The following is a 23,454-nucleotide window of genomic DNA, read 5'->3' on the forward strand; positions in this document are numbered from 1 at the left end:
CCACATGGCAAAACCCAGTATTTGCTTAGTAGCTGGGATTTCTTTTTATTCTTTTCCAAATAAATGTCACCTAAATTGGAAGTTTGAGTGAACTACAGGCAGTGGATGGAAGGGTTGGACGAGTGAAAATATCTGGGTTTTTTTGTTTGTTTTGTTTTTTACAGGATTTGGGGGAGAGAGCAAGAGACATTAAATTTAGCAGTTTTTACTTTCAACTGACCTGAGTTCATATCAAGCAACCAATCAATGGTATTTATTAAGCCCCTACTATGTGCAGAGTCCTATACTAAGCACTTGGAAGAGTACAGTACAACAAAGTTGGTGGACATGTCCCTACTCACCAACAAGTCTAGAGGGGGAGACAGATGTTCATATAAATAAATAATTAATAGAGGAATACATAAATACTTTGGGGCTGTGGGTTGGGAAAAATGTAGCCAATCAAATACAATTCAACCTGGTATAATCCAGTTTCTGTGGCAGTAAGAAAACTTCTGGAGACTAGGAATCATATTCTATAATTAGGGTTATGGCTTCTCATAAATTGAGTTCATTATTGTGTTTTTTATGTTATAATAGAAATGTGTGAGTGAATTTTGGGGAGGTGGGGGAGAGGGTTACTACTTGTCATGTGTCTTGTTCTTCAGTGTGACTGGAAGGCTCTCCAGTTTGAATTTCCTTTTTGTATAGAATTTTCTTTCTAAGCAATGGTATGGAGAAATTTCACGAGACACAAAAAACTGGAAGATTATAATGTGCCTGTTCCTAGTGCCATTAATTGGATGTGGCTTCATCTCATTCAGGTAATGACCTATATTTTATGTGAAAGAAAAAGGTGTGTGTGTGTGTGTGTGTGTGTGTGTGTGTGTCTGATAAATGAACAATTACACAAAAAGAATGATGACATCAGCACTGAAACAGTACTCACTGAATCATAGCTAAGTGGGTTGTTTGGGGAGAATGGATGGCAACAGGATTCCCAAGTAGGTATTCTAGGGTTTACTGAAAGACAGCAGTTGCAAACTGGCAGCAGAACACCAATTTAAAGACAGATTGAACCTCAGAGGCCTGGATGGGAGGTGGCATGCAGTGGAATGATGGTTTGTCAGGGCAGCTGGCATGGCATAGTGAAAAGAGAACAGGCCTGGGAGTCAGAAGGTCTTGGCTTCTAATCTTGGTTCTGCCACTTGTCTGCCGTTTGATCTTGGGCAAGTCACGTCACTTCATTGTGCCTAAGTTACCTCATCTGTAAAATGAGGATTGAGACTGTGAACCCCATGTGGGACAGGGATTCTGTCCAACCTGATAAACTTGAATCTACCCCAGTGTTTGCAGAGTGCCTGGCATATAGTAAGCACTTAACAAATGCCAGTTATTATTATTATTATTACAAGACTGATGGGCGGAAGTTGGGAAATGGTTTGTTCTCCATGAGCAAAGACTTGTCAAGATCTGGATATCAGGAGGCAGACTTGAAAACAGACAGGGGCCCTGCATAGGCCAAACCCTTTATATGGATTTATCTTTATGTGCGAGAGCAGCAGGACTGAGTGCTAATCATGCCTCAGTCTTTTCAGCCACACTTACATACATAGATAGGATCTCACTGTCAATAGCCACTGTCGCACTCCCTCTCCATGTATGTGCGTGTATGTGTTTTCTGCATGTAGATGCCTGAAAAGCGGTCTTAAACCTTGTAGTCACCAGGCTCCTGAGGGTTGATCAGGTTCTTAGCTAGCTTCCATGAATTGGGTGGCTCTGTCTCAGAAGCCCTTTCTGAGCACGCTCGGACAACTCTCTCCCTCTGACTCTAACAGCGAGGGCCTGGTAGGAGGGCACAGTCCTGAGGACTGACAGTCACTGCGGGTTCCAGAAGTAGAATGTACTCTCTGCCCTCATGGACTCTGGCTGTCAACTGACAGAGAATACATGGTGGGGGAACAGCGATTTTTGGAACTGGCTGACAGCCCTGAGGTCCCAGAACATGGGACTAGGGATCTTGATCTCACATTTCCAGCAGGTGGAACTGGGTTGCTAGAGTGCAGGAGTCAGGTGAGGGACACAGCTGCAATCTACCTCAGAAAATGATTGGATGATAATAGAGAATGGATAGAACATAAGCCTTGGAATCAGAAGGAGCTGGGTACTTATGCCAGCTCCACCACTTCTCTGCTATGTGACCGTGGGCAAGTCATGTTATTTCTCTGTGCCTCAGTTGCCTCATCTGTAAAATGGGGAGTAAGACTATGAGCTCCATGTGGGACGTGGACTCTGTTCACCTGATTGGTTGTTATCTACCTTAGTGCTTAGTACAATGTCTGGCACAGAGTAAGTGCTGAACAAATACCATTAAAATAAAAAGGAAAAAGCATGGAAATCAAAAGTCACACATCTGTGGTGAAAACAGAGCTTCAGACTCCAGGTTGTTCCTTCTGGTGAATATTGGACTGAGTGGTAAATGCTCGACTGAGAGATTCACTTTGAAAGACTCTTTGAAACATTCTTGTGAACTGAAGTCTTACTTAATTTAGTTTTCTTGTTTTCCCAGGAAAAAACCCATTGACAGGACTAAAAAGGTCTTCTGGTATTATGTAGCCTTCTTCACCTCTCCTTTCGTGGTCTTCTCTTGGAATGTGGTCTTCTACATCGCTTTCCTTCTGCTTTTTGCCTATGTGCTCCTCATGGATTTTCACTCCGTGCCTCATACGCCAGAAATCATACTCTACGTGCTGGTCTTCGTCCTGCTTTGTGATGAAGTTAGACAAGTAGGCAGCCAAGAGCAGCTAACTTCTTTTTTTTTCTCCTAAGAGGTTTTTTCTCTATGCAAAGAGAGCCAGAGGCTGCATCCCACACTCAGAAGGAGTTTTCATTTGGAAAAAGAATCCCAAACATTTCTGTTATCTGGCATTCCAAAAACACCAAAATGGAGGGGATCCCCTATCTAGGGTTATCATTCTGATAAAAGCTACTAATGCTCCCCATTCACCCTTGGGCTCTCCATAAATATTAATCGATAATGAATGATGATAAATGATCTAATGGTGGTAATGTGTTCAGATGAGAAAATATCTGTTGGCATATAAATCCACTCATAATCAGGAGTACATCATATCATTACCATCACCAGGGAAAGTGCCATTATATGGGTGGAAAGGGGCAAGATAATTTTAAAGTGAAGTTGAGAGAATTTAGGTACCCTGGTGGAATTATGCTTTTATGCCGTAGTGACCCCTAGGGATGCACTGATTTCTTAGAGAACATTCATCACATTTAACTGCAGAGTTCTTTTTAGGTCTTTATCCAAATTGGTAACTCTCTGTTTTCTTGGACCTCCCTCTCCAGTGCTGTTTAGAGCAAATGGAAAGCCAAAATTCCAAATTCATATCACTGACACGAGAGAATCCTCTTAGGCCAGTGAATCTCATTTCCCTCTCATGATCCCCACTGAGTCAGCCAATCAGTTAATCATATTTATTGGGCACTTACTGTATTCAGAGCACTGTACAAAGTGCTTGGGAGAGTACAATAGATACATTCCCTTCCCACAATGAATGCAGAATGGCTAGTGAAAGGGAGCTATTTGATAATAAATATTGTAGGGCAATTGATCAATCAGTAGCATTTATTGAGTACTTGCTGTGTGCAGAATACTGTGTGTATTCTTCCTTGAATCAGGGTAAATTCTGGGCTCTCTGAAATGTAAACCTGGATCAGCTCCAGAGAGGTGGAACAATTGATAGCTGAGAATGGAAATTAATGAGATAATAAATAGAGTATCATACTGTCCCAAGTGCTTAGTTTAATGTTCTGCACATTGGAAGCACTCAATAAATACCTTTGATTGACTGATAGTGCTTTGTCCTGATATCTTCCATTGATAAGAAAGTGCTTTATAGAGTTTGGTTAATACTCTGTGTATAGATTACGTGTATTTCTGCCTGCAGGTTGACATGGAATTTTAAGAAGTGATTAGAAAATAATCCCAAAGGCAGAATTTTGGCACTATATAAATTGAAGGTTCAGCCACATGAGGAATATTGCATACATAACTGGTTTCCTCATCTTAGAAAAGACATAATGTAGCTGGAGAAGATAAAAGATGGGAAATCAAGAGGATTAAGGGTGTAAAGGGTTTCCTTCCTAGGATAGACTGAAAAATTAGGACACCATTCTCGATAGATGAAGGTTGAACAGGGATATGATTTAAGTTGACAAAAACCTTGAAGCTTGTGGGCTGAACAATCACAACACTGTTCACCGAATCCCACAGCACCTGGAATGAGGGGGCACCCACTGAAACTCTTAGGTGGTAGGTAAGAAACAAATTAAAGGAAATACTCTTTCAAGCTGCAGGGGCTTAATATTTGAAATTCACATTCATGAGCAGTTGTAAAAGGCCAAAAATATCTATAGGGAAAAGAGAGGCTCCATAATGCATTATGTTGTGATAATAGTAATAACAGTGCTTGTTAAGTGCTTACTATGTGCCAAGCAAGTCTTGAGCCAGGGATAATACACAGCCAAACTACTGAGCAAGAAAGGGATATTTCCCCAGAAAACACTCTTGTGATTCAGGCCATCTGACACTAGGGGGCACTGTCCTGCCTCCCAAGTGTAGCCTTACACATTTCCGCACAGCAAAAAATTTGCAATCTTAACGATTCCCCGAATCAGACAGTTTTACAGGTCCACTGCACTTTTAATTAACCTAGATGACAGAGCTGAATAGAAAGGAGATAGAAATTAATATTTTTAGATCACACTCTATTCTGATGTTTTTCTTCAATTGTTTTCCTACTGAACTCAAGTACCTCTAAACATTCACCTTTATGTGGATAACACCATTCATGACCAGGACATCATGTAAAATGGGTAAATCTGGAAAGAAAAAGTTCTTGTATACCTTGATGAACTCGCCCTTCAGGTATTAAGAAGTTTAAGAAATGTTAAAAAGATCTTTTTTTGATTGAATGGCTCCAGTCTTTAACAGAAAGAAATCATCTTAAAATAAAGACCTTTGGAACCACCTGTAAAATATGAAAACTTTCAGAACTCAATGTAATTTATAAAATCCTTAGCATAGGCATGGATTTCTTTTAGAAAGTGATGTGCATTTTGCAAGGAAAGCAGTTAAATCCTGCAACTGGGTTGAAATGCCCAATTACTGATCTGCTGGTAGTTTTCAGATAAGGATGAAGACTACAAATTGGGAAACTCATCCATGGAAAGGCCTGGTAAAAAGGGCAATGTCTGACCATGAAATGGCCTAATAAAGCAATTCTTTTACCAGTGTAAGCATGAATGAGCTAGAAAGGTACCCAAAGCATTCTATCAAGGTAAAATCTAAGCTTCTTGAGAGCAGGTCAGGGGTTGTGGCTACTAACTGTTGTATTCTCCCGAGTGCCTAGTACACTTATTTATTCTGAACAGATTAAAGCACTCAACAAATACTATTGACTGATGGAAAAGCAATGGTTCCAATCATGGTAGAAGGGATTGCTAATGAAATCTCCTTTAAAAATGAACACTGTTTTCAGGGAGACTAAATTTCAGGCCTAGTAAAACTACCCAAAGATTCTAACCTGGCTGGGAATTTGATTCCTTCTTGATCTTGGAGTATGGTTTGTCTTTTTTGCCCAGATATGTTGAATGATTAATATAATGAGTAAAGAAAATGAAAAGGTGATTCTGTTATTAAAGTATCTAAAATCATGGTTCATGTCTCTTTTCCTAATGTCAAAACAGTCTGGAAATATTTTACCTTGCAAAGCATACAACCACTTGGAAGGGCCAAAAATCAAATGTTAAATATTGATGACCTTATCCTTGGCAGTGTTATTATTGCTTATCATTTGCTGAGCTTTTTCTTTATCTTCTGTCTGGTGATACATTCAGTTATCATGATGATTTGTTACTAACTGAATTAAGAAATGCAAAAAGAGCAGAAATAAAATCAATGGATATTACCAGTTGATGTTTTCCAACTCCCTACTGTCTGTTGCTTGTCCTTGCAGTGGTATGTGAATGGAGCTAAATATTTTGCCGATCTCTGGAATGTTATGGACACTCTTGGAATTTTTTACTTCATAGCTGGGATTGCATTCAGGTGAGTGATTTCTGATTCTTTACTGAATTTCATGTTACTAAGTCTCCATTGAATATTTGTGGAGTGGTCTGAACTAGTAATAGGCTTAGAATAGGCTGAGTTTTCTTTGAAGACCTAGTGGTCTTATGTCATAAGATGTCAAATGCCAGGCAATCCAAATCACTCACCTTGACCCTCCATTTTCTAGAACAGTTCTAAGGGCCACCACTTTCCTGGAGTTTCCAATTTTCTTGTGACAGGCTGCATTAATACCCTTATTTTTCCAGTGCTAATGGATTTTGTGGAGACCCCACCAAGTAATCCATGATGTCATTACATCCCACTGTGTTTGATGACAGGAGCTGTCTCCCTACTTTGACTTATTAGAGCCCCCTGGCAGCCTGCCTTATCTCCACCCTGGCCCCCTGCCCTGATCATGGCACCCATTAGCAATCACTAATCTCCCTTTAATTAGTACCTGATAGTTGATAAGGCTATAAACTATTGCTAATAGAGTTATTAGCATGTTGACCCCTGGAGAAGGCATGGAGAAAGTGTGCTCCATCCAGTCATGCTTGAGGGTGGCTTTTGGAATGGTGGCAGCAGCTTGTATCACTGGGGATGACATTGTCCAGTATTTGAAGCCTCCCTGTAGCCCAGAGCTCCTGGGCTTCAGCCCACCAGTTCCTTTGTTCATTCAGCTCTTCCTATAACACTTTCCTGATCCACCCGGGTCTCTGGTAGGCAGACCTCAGATTAGTGGTTCTGGAGAGTGGTTTGGGCCATGACAGAGTTGCCATAAAATCTAGGAGTCACCAGAGAAGTGCCCATTTCAAAATGGCTGACTTAAACTTCCTGCTCTGGACACCACAGATACCCTGTTCCCTTCTCTGAAGGATCCTTAAGAAATGGTGAAGGAAAAGAAGAAACCTTGATGGGTAAAGAGTCAGCCTGTGGCAAGCTAAATCCTCCTAATGCTGAAACATTATACCATTTCCCTTGTCCGGTGTGTGCACTGACACATGAATACATCCATGTTTCCATACCAGTATATTGGAGGCGGGTGTGGGGCGGGTGGGGAGAGAATGAGAAAGAAAGAGAGAATGAGAATGAATATGAAGGTATGTATGTATATAAAAGCAAGCCCTAGGCCAGGCCTTTGAAATGGGAAAGAAGGCAGTGCCTATTACCTGAATTTATCGAATCCTCCAAGATTTTCCAGTTGTATTTTTGAACTTGGAAGCTACACAAGAGCTTAAGGCCACAAACACTGCTATTACAGGGGCAGATCAATGGCCCATCCAACCTAGGGTGCAGACTCCAAGAGTCTCAATAGGATGCTTGAAAGAACTCCTTGACATCTATATGCAGGTGCTTATTAATTTAAGTTGAATGAGAGTGGATTCTACTGAAAATTTCACTTCTTTCATTTTTGGCTGAACTGCTGAAATAATTTGGTTCTTCTTCAAGTCTTCTCATTTTCCTCATTCATTTTTCCTTCATATCCCCAGACTCCACTCTTCTGATAAAAGCTCTTTGTATTCTGGACGAGTCATTTTTTGCCTGGACTACATTATTTTCACTCTAAGGCTGATCCATATTTTCACAGTGAGCAGAAATCTAGGACCCAAGATCATTATGTTGCAGAGGATGGTAAGGGTCGATTGTATTTGCTCTGGGGATAGTCCACAATTTTCTTCTTAGAGACCTTTCGATTAATAGAACAGATGGGGGTTGGTTTCGTGTGTGTGTGTGTGTGTATATATATTCTGAGATACAGATACATTTCTGTATCAGAATTTTTTTACAGATGAAAGTTTAGCACAAGTAAACTAAGGTGAGTCATTTATTGTACTCACTGTATTTAGACATCACAATAACAATTCTAACAAATGAATAGCACCCCTACAGGAGGTAAATATTTCCACATAAGTCAAAAAGCCACAAGAAGATGTGAGAATCGAGTAAAAAATATTAGTTACCAACAACAGCCATCAAACAGTGGCCACTTATTTTTATGGTTATGGGTATGCTACCTAGCATTCAGTTCTTTCTTTCCCGTGCCTAACATTCTCCCTAGTAAGTTTTTTTATTAACCTCACCTCCATGAATTTATTCAACTTCTTGAACCCACTGAAATTTTTCGGTTGTGATCAGATCTCTTTGGCAAGAGGCAACCAAGTCCCATCTCCATAGATGAACGTGTGAGTAGGTTATGAATATGGTGCTGACTATTTTCATTTCTTTGTTTCCCAGCTAATTGATGTCTTCTTCTTCCTGTTCCTCTTCGCGGTGTGGATGGTGGCATTTGGGGTGGCCAGGCAGGGCATCCTGCGGCATAATGAACAGCGCTGGGAGTGGATATTCCGATCTGTGATCTATGAACCCTACCTGGCTATGTTCGGCCAATATCCTAGTGATGTCGATGGTAAGTCTATAGAAAGAGTGGGCAGTGTCTCCCCTAGTTTTTGCAGGGCTTTCAGGATCATCCTTCTCTCATCTAGTGTTTAAAGGGAACTCAATTCCCTTCCTAGTGGCCTGAAAATATGTGACATGTGTCCCTTATTATTATTATTAATAATAATAATAATGCATTTATTAAGCACTTATTATGTGCAAACCATGTTCTAAGCGCTGGGAAGTTTACAAGGTGATCAGGTTGTCCCACGGGGGGCTCACAGTCTTAATCCCCATTTTACAGATGAGGGAACGGAGGCACAGAGAAGTTGTGACTTGCCCAAACCCACACAGCTGACAATTGGCAGAGCTGGGATTTGAACCCATGACCTCTGACTCCAAAGCCCATGCTCTTTCCACTGAGCCAGGCTGTTTCTCTAGACAATAAAGCAGATAGTTGTAAAAGACCAACTATCCTATTCTTACCTCTGCCGGTGACAAAGATGTATCTGAAGCAAGAGACATCAGCAAATGTGGATTGGGATTACACTTTTACATTTTAATTCTATCCCACTGCCTGAGTTCTTTCAGTTTTGACCTAGACTTTAATTTTTGCTTTTTAGGACTTGAACTAATTTGCATGAAGTTTAAAATCCCATGGAATATCCAATGCACCATAATCAATCAACCAATCAATCAATCGTCTTCACTGAGCGCTTACTCTTTCATTCATTCAATCATATTTATTGAGCATTTACTGTGTGCAGAGCACTGTACTAAGTGCTTGGGAAGTACAAGTTGGCAACATATAAGGACGGTCCCTACCCAACAGCAGGCTCACAGTCTAGAAGGGGGAGACAGACAACAAAACAAAACATATTAACAGAATAAAATAAATAGAATACGTAAATATGTACAAGTATAAAATAAATAGAGTAATAAATCTGTACAGACATATATACAGGTGCTGTGGGGAGGGGAAGGAGGTAGGGCAGGGGGATGGGGAGGGGGAGAGGAATGGGGGGCTCAGTCTGGGAAGGCCTCCTGGAGGAGGTGAGCTCTCAGTAGGGCTTTGAAGGGAGGAAGAGAGCTAGCTTGGCAGATGTGCAGAGAGAGGGCATTCCAGGCCAGGGGGAGGACATGGGCCGGGGGTCGATGGCGGGACAGGCAAGAACGAGGCATAGTGAGGAGGTTAGAGGCAGAGGAGCGGAGGGGGCTGGCTGGGCTATAGAAGGGAGGTGAGGTAGGAGGGAGTGAGGTGATGGAGAGCCTTGAAGCCGAGAGTGAGGAGTTTTTGCCTGATGCGTAGGTTGACTGGTAGCCACTGGAGATTTTTGAGGAGGGGAGTAAATCAACATGGCACTAAGCACTTGGAGAAAACAATACAACAGAGTTGGTAAACACGTTCCTTGACTATAAAGAGTTTACAGGCTAGAGAGGAGACTACAGTCCAGAGGGAGTTTACAGTCTAGAGACTGTTCAAAATTGTATACAAAATGGAAAAGATTTTGATGTCCTTGCTTGTGGTTTCATGCTGTTCTCTCCCAATGAAACTCCAGTTATAGAAAATTTCGGGTCTCCTCACATTCAGCCTTGCAAGGTTTCACTGTGGTGCACTTTGTACAGATATTCATCAGTGTCTAATTCTGACTTGATTTCCTTTATGTTGTGGTATTGTTTACTTTATTTTTGGCATTGCTCAGAAGTAGGGAGGGACACGTCTGGATGTTATAGGCTGGTAAGCGTTTTATTTTGTAAGAAAAATTTGCATCTCAGCAAATCTCCTTGGAGGGGGGAATATTTAGGTGTCAGTTTGGCCAGAAGGCATGTTCAATCTGTTTGCTGTTTTCATTCATTCATTCATCGTATTTACTAAGAACTTACTATGTGCAAAGCCTTGTACTAAGGTGTTGTGAGAGTACAAATTAACAACAGTTTATGTTTTCTCTTTGATACCTAAATAGGCAGAAGACTCTTTCTCAAATCATCAGGATCAAAAATACCCCTGTTCTATCTTTCTTCTAGGTCCCTTTTTGACATTAAACAACAACATGCAAGTTTTGCCCAAATTATAATTTGCCTTTGTGTCAACAGCTTGGGTGCTTTTAAAGGAAACCTGGAACAGAATTGATATTTATTATTCTATTCTGGATCTGCAGCATATAAAAATGTTCCAGATGCCTTTTCCAAACCAAGTGCAAACATCATTGAAAAAGACAAATTATTGTTAATTTACTAAAAAAAATCCACTTTTTTTTTTAACAGGGTATCATAAATACTTGGCTACTTAAAGGCCTAGGGGTTCAAACAAAACAAATATACCTCAGCCTTCTGGATAATGTCCTCATCTCCCAGGTGCAATTTCTCTAAGGCTTTGCTCAGTTTCTTTCTAGATGATTTTAGCACATTCCTCGTTATGTTCAAATTGGTGAGACACATCCTATTAGGAACAGCAACCCTCTGGATTTCCACATAGATGATTGCCTTATTTTTGTCTTGCTGTGATCTCAGGCACAACTTATACGTTTGACCACTGCACCTTCACTGGGAATGAATCCAAGCCTCTGTGTGTAGAGATAGATGAAGACAATCTACCCCGCTTCCCCCAGTGGCTCACCATTCCCCTGGTCTGTATCTACATGCTCTCTACAAACATCCTGCTAGTGAACCTGTTGATTGCCATGTTTGGGTATGTACTGATTTCACCCACTCATCTGAGAGTCTCTAAACAAGGTTCCAGTTCTCTCAGTGCAACTTTGGAGTCTTTAAGAGGACAATGTAATGTTCTTCTATAGACAATACATTTGAGCTATTAAATTGTAAGTTTCTTAAGGGATCAAATTTTCAACTTTCATTCTGCTTCCGTATAACTCCCCTCCCCACCCCAAAAAGGCCTGACCACAGTGGAAACCCAATAATTGTTTGGCTGTGGTGGCTGGCTGAAAATAAACACCCATCGGTCTTCCCTAGATTTGATGTGCCCATTGTCTGAAATTTTAGCCCTGTTTCATGGTAGCTGCGGGCTCATGAGTTCTAACAACGCTGTTTGCAGTTTCTGATAGTCCCACAATTTTAGCGAATACATTGGTTCAGTTCTTTCCACCTCCTCAGAATCCTTTTTTCTGGACAATACTAACAGTAAATTCTGGGGCTTTAAAACAGTTTGACCACATCACTTTTCCAAATACTGAATTTAAACTAAGTTCAAAGGACAGAAGCAGTAGAAAAATTTTTTCTCTTGTTAATGTTTGTACTTATGAAGGTAAAGAATGGATGAATGAATATTTCCTAAATATTTACCACAGAAAAGTTTCTGTCTATTAAAATAGTGTCTGTCTTTTAAAGGGTTCACAATGTTTTACTACGTAATAATGTTGTGCATTTGTATAGTACTTTTATCCATCCAAAGCATTTTCACATTTATTTGTCTTCGAACCATACCTTTGAGGTTGGCAGAAGTATTATCACATCTAATTGAAAAATGACAAATTGAGAAAGATTCATTAGTCGCCCAAGGCCTCACAGTTGGCCAGTGGCAGACCTGGGACTAGATAATAATAATGATTTCGGTATTCAAGTGCTTACTATGTGCCAAGCACTAAGTACTGGGGACAATCTGATTACCTTGTATTTACCCAAGTGGGGCTCACAGTCTCAATCCCTATTTTACAGATGAGGTAACTGAGGCACAGAGAAGTTAGGTGACTTGCCCAAGGTCATACAGCAGACAAATGGTGGAACCAGGTTTAGAACCCATGACCTCTTCCTCCCAAGCCCATGATGTTGCCACTAGGCCAGGCTCTTTCCCATTCGGAGTCTGGTCCTAGACAGCCCCTGTGTTCCTAGGCAAGAGAATGGGACAGCCTCTGGACCCAGAGGGAGAGGGAGAAGAAGAAAGGAGGAGGAGTAATTACAAAGTCATGGTGATGATGCTTCAGCATTCGTTGAGGGCAGGGCCTCTATCTTCTCCCCCAGAGTCCTCTCCGGGCAGGGGATGGGGAAGAGGCCTGACTCCCAACTCCATCAAAAGAATAATAGTAATAATTGTGGTATTTGCTCAGTGATTACTATGTGCCAGGCACTGTACTAAACACTGGGGTGGATACAAGCAAATCGGGTTGGACAGAGTCCCTGTCCCACATGGACAGATAAGGTAACTGAGGCACAGAGGAGTTAAGTGACTTCTCAAGTTAAGGGTCACACAGCAGACAACTGGCAGAGTCCGGATTAAAACCCAAGTCCTTCTGACTCCCAGGCCTGTGCTGTATCCACTAGACCAAGCTGATTCTCTACTCTTTCCACTAGATCATAATGTCGCTCATATATATTAAAATATAAAGTCATACTTGCTCTTTACAATCAAAGGTAAAACTATTAACAGTTAGATGTAAATCGAAGCTCGGCAGCAGCAAATCATCCCAACATTTAGAACTTCAGGAAGGTTGTGACTGTAGCACTAGGGCTGGGTCAGCCAGGATGGTGTGGAACCTGAAAATTGTTTCCACAACTATAATTTACTGCCACTTTTGTGATTACTCCTATCATTGTTATTTGAGTTGCCATATTATTTCCTTCCTCTCAGGCCTTAAAATATTTTAGTCTATAAACCCTGCTAATAGTGCAAGCTCCTTGAGGATAGAGATCCTGTTTACTTACTCGGTTACACTCTCTCAAGTGCTTAGTACAGTGCTCTGCACATAAAAGTGCTCAATAAGTGCTCAACCACTAATTGATAGGTTGCATTGGTGACTATATTTTGAATGATTATCCTTGTACATAATCTAAGTGCTAAATTCAGAACTCTGCACAAATTAATCTCCAAGCAAGTGCAATTCATAACTGTGAATAGCAATCCTAATAATGTCTCTATAACTGAAAAGTCATTTTTATGGTGTTTGTTCAGCACTTACTATGTGCCAGGCACTTGGGTAGATAGATACAAGCTAATCAGGGGGGAGACAGTCCATATTCCACATGGGTTCACAGTCTTAATCCCCATTTTACGGATGAGGTAACTGAGGCCAGAAAAGTTAAGTGACTTGCCCAAGGTCACAAAGCAGACAAATTTTCATGACTAGCTTTCCACCCCCCTCTTTTTGCATGTAAAGATAGTTATGAACACTGCTGATGTATTTACCCCTTGCAGCCTCAGCCTCTATTTTCATATCTGACTCTTGGCTTCCCAATCTTACCAAAGTTTCAATACAAGGGCAGCAATTCTTATCATCATACTGATCTGTCTGCTGCAGTTGTCTCTCAGCCGATCTTTTGCTACATCACATTGTTTTAGACTCTGCTTCATTATATCTTTGAGGTATTTTTTTCTGCTCTCTCTGTTTTCAAATATGTATCAGTTTCCTGGTGGATTGGAAGAATATTCAAACTGATATCAGTTTCCATGTGTCTCAAAGCATCCTGAAGTGTGGTGGCATAGAAAAGTTTGAATAAGTCTTTATCTACCACATACAACCTTGATGCTCCCATGATGATGATGATGATGATGATGATGATAGTAGTAGTAATAATAATAAAATTTGTTAAGCACTTACTATGTGCCAAGCACTGTTCTTAGCACTGAGGTAAATGCATGATAATCAGATTGCACGCAGTGCTTGTCCCATATGGGGCTCACAGCCTAAGTAGGAGAGCATAGTATTTAATCCCCACTGATGAGGACATTGAGGAACAGGGAAGTTAAGAGATTTTCCCAAAGCCACCCAAGAGACAATTGGAAAAGCAGGGATTAGAACCCTGTGTTTTGATTCCCAGGTCTCTGTTCCTTCCCCTTGACAATGCTGCTTCCTGATGATGATAGGAAAGGTCTAGGCAGGGCATTTTCTAACTCTGACATGGCAAGTCATATTGTTGTAAAATATGGTAAGGCTCTTGTTTGAACTTCCCAATCAACCTAATTGCCAGGAACTAAGTTTATCAACGGTGTTAAATGTACCTGTAAGATCTACACAAACAGTATTATATACAATTAATGTGATTGGCTTCTTCTTTACTGATATACTATTCTGGAGCTACATATCAACAAGAACTTTTCTATGGTGTTTCCAACATTAGATCTTTAAAGGTCCGGGAACAGATAGTTGTCAAAATAAGGTGGTCCCTTAAATGCCCCTAGGCACTACTTAACCCTCTGGTCATCAGTTCTCTGGTCCTGCTACTCTGCAATGGGTTGGAAATCTTCCCTTGATTTTTAGTCATTTAATTGTTTAGCCAGACAAAACAACAATCTTATTAATTCCGAACTCAGTGTTTACTGGGGAATTTTAAAGCATTAATTGTGGTTCTTTCTAGATGGCATTTAATAATAAAAGCAAATGAATGTGAAGGCCTGAAATGACTCCACATTAATATTATTGATCCTGTGCTTTGTGTGGTAGAGCAAAAGCATGCAGTGAAGGCAGAGTTCAATTCATGAGCAGAAGTGGACTCTTAGAGCACAGCTTTAATAGAAGACTGCATCAGCAGTAGCTACAGCAAGCTCTAATCAGACAGTTACATGGCATGGGCACTAGGACAGAAGGCCTCACATGAAGCTCCATGACTTCAGTGCATTCAATCAATCCATCGATTGTATTTATTGAGCACATACTGTGCACAGAGCACTGTAATAAGCACTTGGGAGAGGACAACACAGCAATATAACAGACACATTCCCAGCCCACGATGAGCTTACAGTATAGGTATTCCCTATTTTAGAAGGAATTCATGTTTTTCCACAGGCTCATTCAAACCAATCAACACAGAATGGCCGAAATCGCATTAAAAATTGTAGGCTAGAACACAGGATTCGTTTTTATCATCAAAGAAAATGATTACCATGTGCATTTAAACACTGGCCTTTACTTGATTGGTCTCTCCTTTGGATGATGGGGTGAAGGAACACTTATTATTATTATTATTAATTTATATTATTATTGTTGTTGTTGTTGTTGTTGTATTTGTTAAGTGCTTACTATGTGCCAGGCACTGTACTTAGTTCTGGGGTGGGTACAAGCAAATTTGGTTGGACATAGTCCCTGTCCCACGTGGGGCTCACACTCTCAATCCCCACTTTATAGATAAAGTAACTGAGGCACAGAGAAGTGAAGTGACTTGCCCAAGATCACACAGCAGACAAGTAACAGAGCAGGGATTAGAAGCCAAGACCTTCTGACTCCCAGGCCCGTGCTGGGATTCCTTCCCCCACCCCGACGGCCAACTGTCTCAACTTCTGATCATCCTTAACCCTTTTCCCCCCCTTGATCCCAGCAACTCCCAATCCTGGAGTGAGGAGTGGAGAGGTAGGAGAAGGAATGCAGTCAAGGACGGGCAAGGAACAGGGAGTAGGAAGAAGCAGCAGGAGCTAGTGGGTAGAGCCGAGGCCCGGGAGTCAGAAGGACCTGGATTCTAATCCTGGCTCTGCCATTTATCTACTGGGTGACCTTGGGCATGTCACTTAATTTCTTTGAGCCTCAGTAACCCCATCTGTAAAATGGGGATTAAGGACTGATGTTTAAATGAAAAGCTGGGTGCACAACTAAATCAGACAGGTAGACAACCAGAGGGCTAAGGTGTGTTTGATTGGACAATAGGTGTGATTACACCTCCTTGTCTGATTGTCCTCCATCCAGTTGTGTGTTTGGCTGGCTGCTACTTGCTAACTCATTGTCACATAGTCCTCTTCATTTTACAAACCAATAACAAGAACAGATTCTGCTTCCATCACCTTTTCATCACCCTCTAAAGACAAATTCTGTCCTCAAAGGTCAGCTAAACAGAGAAGAGGATACAGTAATAATAATTTTAATAATAAAATTTAATTTTAATAATAAAATTGAAATTGATCGTATTATATATAATTATATTATAATATAATCAATATTACTATATAATATTGATGGTATTTATTAAGCGCTTACTATTTGCAAAGCACTGGTCTAAGTGCTGGGGGGATACAAGGTGATCAGGTTTTCCCACGTGGGGCTCACAATCTTAATCCCCATTTTACAGATGAGGTAACTGAGGCACAGAGAAATTGTGACTTGCCCAAAGTCACACAGCCGGTAAGTGGTGGAGCTGGGATTAGAACCCATGACCTCTGACTCCCAAGCCCGTGCTCTTTCCACTGAGCTATGCTGCTTCTCTGAAAAATAGTTAAGGCTAGAGTGTATTGCCAGTTTCTGACTAAATTATTTAACTATTTACCATGGTTTATACATTAAAGGGCAATGTTTTATATCCATTTTCAGAAATCAAAAGACTTTCAAAGTAAGTGTGTTGAAATAAAGGATATTTCATACAGTCAGAAAACTTGTTATCTGGTTGGTTATGTTGTGACTCGGCACCTCTGAAAAGCACAGTGGCACAACAGATTGTTACATTTACTGACAACCACTCCTGCTTCACTTTGCACTGTTATATATAATCTATCATTGTTATTGTTTTTTCCAAAAATAAGTATTGATGGATTATCTCTCTGACACCTAAAGCTTCTGTTTCATGACTTTCATTTGTAGTTATACCGTGGGAACTGTGCAAGAAAATAATGACCAAGTGTGGAAATTCCAAAGGTATTTTCTGATCCAGGAATACTGCAGTCGGTTGAATATTCCATTTCCCTTTGTGGTTTTTGCTTACTTCTACATGGTGGTGAAAAGACTTTTCAAGTGTTGCTGCAAGGCAGACCACAAAGAGTCATCTGCATGTTGTAAGTATATACATGTGTGTATTGGTATTTTAGAATTGATGGAGAACACGATCCACAGGTCAATCTGTCCACTGTAAAAAAAAAAAAAAAAAAATCCCACCAACTCCCAGAAATAATTCCTGACATGGTGCTCACCCTGTGGATTTGTGTATCTGGAAGGAATTTTCATAAGATTCTTCCCCTCAACCCTCTAACTTAAACACTTACTTATTTACTCTCACACCCTGACACGTTTGCATTTTAGAAGAATTTTAAAATAAGTGGTTTTTAATGGTATTTGTTACAGTCTTACTATGTGCCAATCACTGTACTGAGAATTGCATTAGATACAAGCTGATTAGGTTGGACCCAGTCCATGTCCCACACGGGGCTCATGGTTTTAATCCCCAATTTATAGATGTGGGAATTGAGGCCCAAAGAAGTTGTGACTTGCCCAAAGTCATCCAGCTGGTGCGGTGGTATCAGAATTGGAACACAGGTTCTTCTGATTCCCAGCCCTGCTCTATCCATTAGGCCACACTGCTTCTCGAGCTAGAGTGCTCCATCTGATGTAGTGAAGCTGCTTGTCAATCTGCCTCTCACAGGCTCAAATTGCTTATTTTTGTGGCCTACAAATTAATTTACAACATAAGGAAATTTGTCCAGCTGGACTATGTTGTCTTTCAGAGAAGTAAGGCTTATCACTTTAGGATGGAAATACATTTGCCACATACACCAGCAGAGTTTTCAGACATATATATTATCTTTTGTCTATGTTTTATCATATAAAAGGGAAGGAGTTCTTCCTCAGAAAAGACATTAGGAGGGGTGAAATTGAACTGGGCCAGATAAGAAATCCATCTGGAATTCTGACAAAGCACAAAAGCAAGGAGTCCTGATTTTTAAATCTGTTTTGCTTGTGATGGCTCAATTTTTCTGATTTCATAGATATTTTTCTTGAACCATTTTATGGCAGGGTAGAGTGGATCAAGATCCTCTCGAATAGGATTTGCAAAGATATTTAATCCTCAAATTATATTTATTACTGCAATTATTACTATATTTGCTATTGACACAAAGCTTTTGCTATTTGAGTAAGAATTTCTTCACACTAATGTGGAAGAATCTTGTTGACTAGTTTTTCTTTATTGTAATACTGTTGTCATTCTGGTTGAAGTTTTATATAATTTAAGCTTGTTCCATTAGAGAGAGAGGGAGAGAGAGAGAGAGAGTGTGTGTGTGTGTGTGTGTGTGTGTGTGTGTGTATCTGGCAAGAGATGCTGGTATACTTACTTTGTATAATTACTTTAGTTTAATTTAACTTCCATGCACTTATTTAATTATGATTGGTGATGAGAGAATAACCCAGCTAAGACATGTGAAAAGAGAGGAGTTGCTAAAAGCAATGTATGTATATGTTTTGTGGAGAAAATTGATGTCTACAGGTTTAAATCAACCTACAATTAAGATATTGACTATTCATGCTCATAGATTCATTGTCATTACATCCTCCTGTCCAGTACTGTAGTTGCTTCTATGAACTTTCCAAGTTAATTTGGAAATTGAATTAGAAATCTTGAAAGACCAAACTCATAGGAAAGATGTGCCATTTTCTTTAATAGGAACTGTATGTGTTGGTCTGGTCATTTAGTTCCATGTGCAAGCATTAGGGCAAAAATAAATTTTTTTAATAAAAAACCTCTTAAAAATCAAGAAATCAAGTAGGTTACTTTTCCAAGTCACAAAAGCGAGGGCTGTATTAAATTTATGTTTTAAATACAAATCTGTTTCCCTCCTTATCCTGATTGTTACCATAAGAAAGCTTATCAGTATTTCATGATTTGTATTTGACCTGTCACTATTCAATAGCACTCACAATACTGTAGGAGACCCAAAGTCCACTATGAAAAAAGTAGCTTAAAATTACTAGTGGCTGGGTTTATTTTTGCATATTAAGAGACAAGGAAGCAGCATGATCTAGTGGATGGAGCACGGGCATGGGAGTTGGAAAGACCTGGGTTCTAATCCAGTTCTGCCATTTGTCTGCTGTGTGACCTTAGGCAAGTCACTTCACTTCTCTGTTCCTCAGTTATCTCGACTGTAAAATGGGGATTAAGACTGTGAGGCACATGTGCGGTAGGGACTGTGTCCAACCCAATTTGCTTGTATCTACCCTAACGCTTAGTACAGTGCCTGGCATATAGCAAGCACTTAACAAATACTACAATTGTTATTAGTAAAGAAGTAATGACATCAACCTAATGGCTCTTTCTTAATATTCCAAGGTTTAAAGAATGAAGACAATGAGACTCTGTCCTGGGAGGCTGTCATGAAGGAAAATTACCTTGTCAAAATCAATACCAAAGTGACCGACTCAACGGAAGAGTATGTCGGTTTTTCCTCTCTGCTTTGATAGGCTTGCCCTTTATACTTTCAGCAGGTTGAACTTATTTGCACAAACTCCATAATGGGAACCTTCAGAAGGCGATCAAGAGGTTATTACTAAGCTGTTCCTTTGAAGGTTTGACAGAAATCAGTGGTGAAGGAGTTTGAAAGCAACCATTGCTCTGCTCCTCCACTATCTTCTTGGCAAAAGACTAGCATGGGGTGGCCCAGGCAGTAGGCCTTTTAGATAAGCAGGAATGAATGATGATGATCTATGTGGAGTGGAAGACCTAAAGCAGAACGATAATTCCAAATGTGGCCAGAAGCCACAGAATAGGGAAGTAACACTGGGGCGTTATCCAGACCCCATAACTATTTGAGAGAGGCTGGTTGATTCTGTCATGGGTTTGCCACAGATGACCAACTCTGTTATAGAACACACACTTAGCCCTGTCTGCAGGCATGTCCTAAATATTCTTCCTTGATAGTTTTAATACTTCAGATATTTATCCCCAAACACACATCTACATCACCCTCAAAATCAGCACAAGACCAGATCCGTGCACCAACTTTTTAAAGATTGCTCTACCTCCTTGCAGAAATTCCTTTGATTGTAAAATGAATGGGTTCAGTGCTTGATTTTATTCTCACAGCAAATATTGATATTCCTCAAAGGTAAATGCATAAATGGTTACTTGCCTGGTGGATATAAATGTCAGATCTTTCCCAAATTGAGCCAACCTTGGATTTAATAAACCACCTTCCCCACCTCTAAACAAATACTATCTCCCTTTCCCCAAAGCTTGCCCTCCTTTTCTGTTAAACACACTCCATTTCCAATAGAACATGACCAGATGTTTTGATTTAGGTGAGGCAATCCTGAAATTTCACTGTCTCTGCCACATCTCACGTTTGGTTCTTAGAGGCAAATTTGTGGCCCAAAAAGTCTGAAGGGAAAAATAGGGTCATCTCACATATCTCAGCCAATGGGGAGGGTTCATATGGGGAGGGGACAGAAGAGAGCAGAAGTGAGGGGAGGCTGACTGCAGCTTCCTGTAAGCTCTAGGTCCATGGATCCAAGACTTCAAGTTATATGCTTGCTGGTAAATCTAAGTCTGAGATAGCAACAGATTGGGGCTGGACTGCTCAGGTGCAGGGCTGGGGCTACTGCCCTTCACCAGTGTCAAAAAGCAGTAATAATAACCACTGTGGTATTGGTCAAGCTCCTACTATGTGCCAAGTACTTTACTAAGCAATAGGATAAGTTCAAGATAATAAGGTTAAATACACTCCCCATCTCACATGGGGCTCACGGTCTAAATCAGATGGTGAACAAGTTTTGAACCCCCAGATTTTTTGAATGAGTAGTAATAACTCTAGCTGTAATGGGCAATCTTGGATCAGGTGCTACTGTTGCTGTCACTTGAGTAATCTGGGTGGTGACAGAAAGAAGCACTGCGGCAACTCTTCACTCCCTTTCCCTTCTGCCCTTTCTCCCCTTTACCCTTCCAACATCTCTGTCCTCTTTCCTCTTTGTTGCCTTCAGGCCCTGCTCTGCTTTAGGCCCTGGTGTGTCCCAGTAAAGTGACCGGAGTTTTTATTTTTTTTACAGCATCACCCATTTCTTCCCTTCCTCCCAAAGAGCCGCATGATATTCTTCCTTCACTTCCTCATAATCTCATTTAATCCACTCCTCTCCCTCAAATTCCCTCTGACTCAAACACCATCTTTCTTAAATCTGAATCTGGCTTGAAGCTATAGTTTACAGAGGGCTCTGAAGTGGTTGTATAAAGTTGTTGGGGTCCTTAGAGTCCTCGAAAAATGGACATTTCTAGTCCAAAGATTAGGGAGTTTGTTAGAGGTAGCGGCTTATAACTGTGGGAGTTGACCAATCAGTCAGTGGTATTTATTGAGCACTTAATAATAATAATGGCCTTTGTTATTTACTATGTGCAAAGCATTGTTCTAAGCGTTGGGGAGGATTCAAGGTGAGCAGTTCGTCCCACTTGGGGCTCACAGTCTTAGTCCCCATTTTACAGATGAGGTAACTGAGACTCAGAGAAGTGACTTGCCCAAGATCACACAGCAGATGTGATGGAGCTGGGATTAGAACCTGTGACCTCTCACTCCCACGCCCGTGCTCTTTCCACTGAGCTACGTTGCTTCACTGTGTCAAGCACTGTACTAGGCACTGGAGAGAGAACAATGCAGTAGATACCTTAACTATTGGTTTTAAGTTGTCCCTGATATGATAAGAGCATGCCAGTGTAACTATGTTATGCCACAGGCTGAGCCACTTCATGCAAAAATCTCCTTCTCCTCTCCTTTAGACCTAGACATCATGTCTAGGCTTGAAGATAACATCAGAATTTGTGTGCAACTTGAACTGACAGATCCTTGGAAAGGCCCTTCATAATTTGAAAGGATACTTATAGGATTTGCTACACAAGTCATGAACAAAATAATCTGCCCTTCAGCTCTTTCTGTTTAATACATTCCCTTTCTGGTCATCATCATCATCATCACCAATGGTATTTATTGAACATTTACTATGGGCAGAGTGCTGAACTAAGTACTTGAGAGAGTATGGTAGAATTGTTAGACACATTCCCTGCCTACAGTGAGCTTACATTCTAATGTATTTTAAAAATCCACACTTGGTTCTTCATACTCCATTTTGGCTCCCACAGAATATTGTTTTTGAGTAACTGCAGGTTTTTTTTTATTGTTTGTTTTTTTGGTGTCTGTGGTTGATGCTGACATGTTTTAAACCAGACACACCCACTTGGAATGGCAGGCTGGCTTGCTATCCCTAGCACAGGGAGAGACTTAGTTTTCCTGAAAGCAGGACCAGTTCGGTAGTTTTACATAAGGACCTAAATATTCTACTAAGCTTATGGTGACAGAGAACTTCGAACCATCACAGTTATATTTCCTGTGCAGAGTCAACCATCACAATTATATTTCCTGTGCAGAGACAGTGAGCTGCGGATTCTGTAACGTAGAAGCACAATGCATTCTGAGTGCAGGGTGGAGTGTAGCACTGCTATAACAATAAATTTAAATGGTGTCTAACTGATTTTAATTTGACTTGAGCAACATATAAATAACAGGATCAGAATGTTCTTTCCCCAAAACCTTCTTGAATTTCATCATTTTAAGGAGCCCAACTGTGCCTAGATGCATCTGCCCTTAATAAATCAATCAATGATATTTGTTGAGGACTTAGTGTGTGCAGAGCACTCTACTAAGTGTTTGGGAGAGTACAATATGACAGATTTGGCAGACATGTTCTCTGTTCACAGGAAGCTTGTAGTCTAAAGGACCCTTAAGCTTTTGTTTTACCAACCATGACTTGCCAATCATGGGAGCTGTTATTAGTCCATTTATTAAAAATGACCAGTGTTAAGACTCAGAGTTAGGCTTTCACTTCCTGACATTTTGTCGAGACTTTCTGTTGCTGAATAGAGTTCGTGTCTTGATGTTTCCATACAGTGCTCTGACTTGTGGTTCACCCTGGTTGTTCCACAGGGGATTATAGTGTTATGACATCCTCCTGCCAGGTAAAATTGACACTGAGGACTCATAAGGACAATTCACACTTCTCATACATAGCCAGCCGTCCAAGCAGTCAAGTTGAACTGAGTTCCAAGGATAATAATTTCAAAGTTTGAATCTCTTGTCTCATTCAGCAGTTGGGAATCATTCCCTGTCCTCCTTCCTCTTTGATCTAGTCAGGCAGTCAATTGTTTTTATTGATGCTTACTGTGTGCAGAGCACTGTACTAAGCACTTGGGAGAGTTTAACGGACACATTCCCTGCCCACAGTGCAGTTGAGTCAGCATCCCTATTCCTTTCCCATCACCCGTCCATAGGTGGTAATGATATTTAGGTTTTCCAGTTCTTA

At 40.6% G+C, this 23,454-nt stretch overlaps 1 protein-coding gene across 1 annotated transcript in view; it reads left to right on the forward strand.

Moving 5' to 3' along the window:
- The window catches only part of TRPM8 (transient receptor potential cation channel subfamily M member 8), a 70,949-nt gene that overhangs the window by 41,890 nt on the left and 5,605 nt on the right, over positions 1–23,454 (forward strand). The window contains exons 15-22 of the mRNA XM_038749351.1: positions 691–803; positions 2,549–2,765; positions 6,015–6,106; positions 7,597–7,738; positions 8,342–8,513; positions 10,994–11,171; positions 16,993–17,183; positions 19,448–19,547. Of these exons, the coding sequence (XP_038605279.1) occupies positions 691–803; positions 2,549–2,765; positions 6,015–6,106; positions 7,597–7,738; positions 8,342–8,513; positions 10,994–11,171; positions 16,993–17,183; positions 19,448–19,547 (1,205 nt within the window). The remainder of the gene's footprint in view (positions 1–690; positions 804–2,548; positions 2,766–6,014; positions 6,107–7,596; positions 7,739–8,341; positions 8,514–10,993; positions 11,172–16,992; positions 17,184–19,447; positions 19,548–23,454) is intronic.

The sequence above is a fragment of the Tachyglossus aculeatus genome, chromosome 7, assembly GCF_015852505.1.
Source record: "Tachyglossus aculeatus isolate mTacAcu1 chromosome 7, mTacAcu1.pri, whole genome shotgun sequence".
NCBI classification, from domain to species: Eukaryota; Metazoa; Chordata; class Mammalia; order Monotremata; family Tachyglossidae; genus Tachyglossus; species Tachyglossus aculeatus.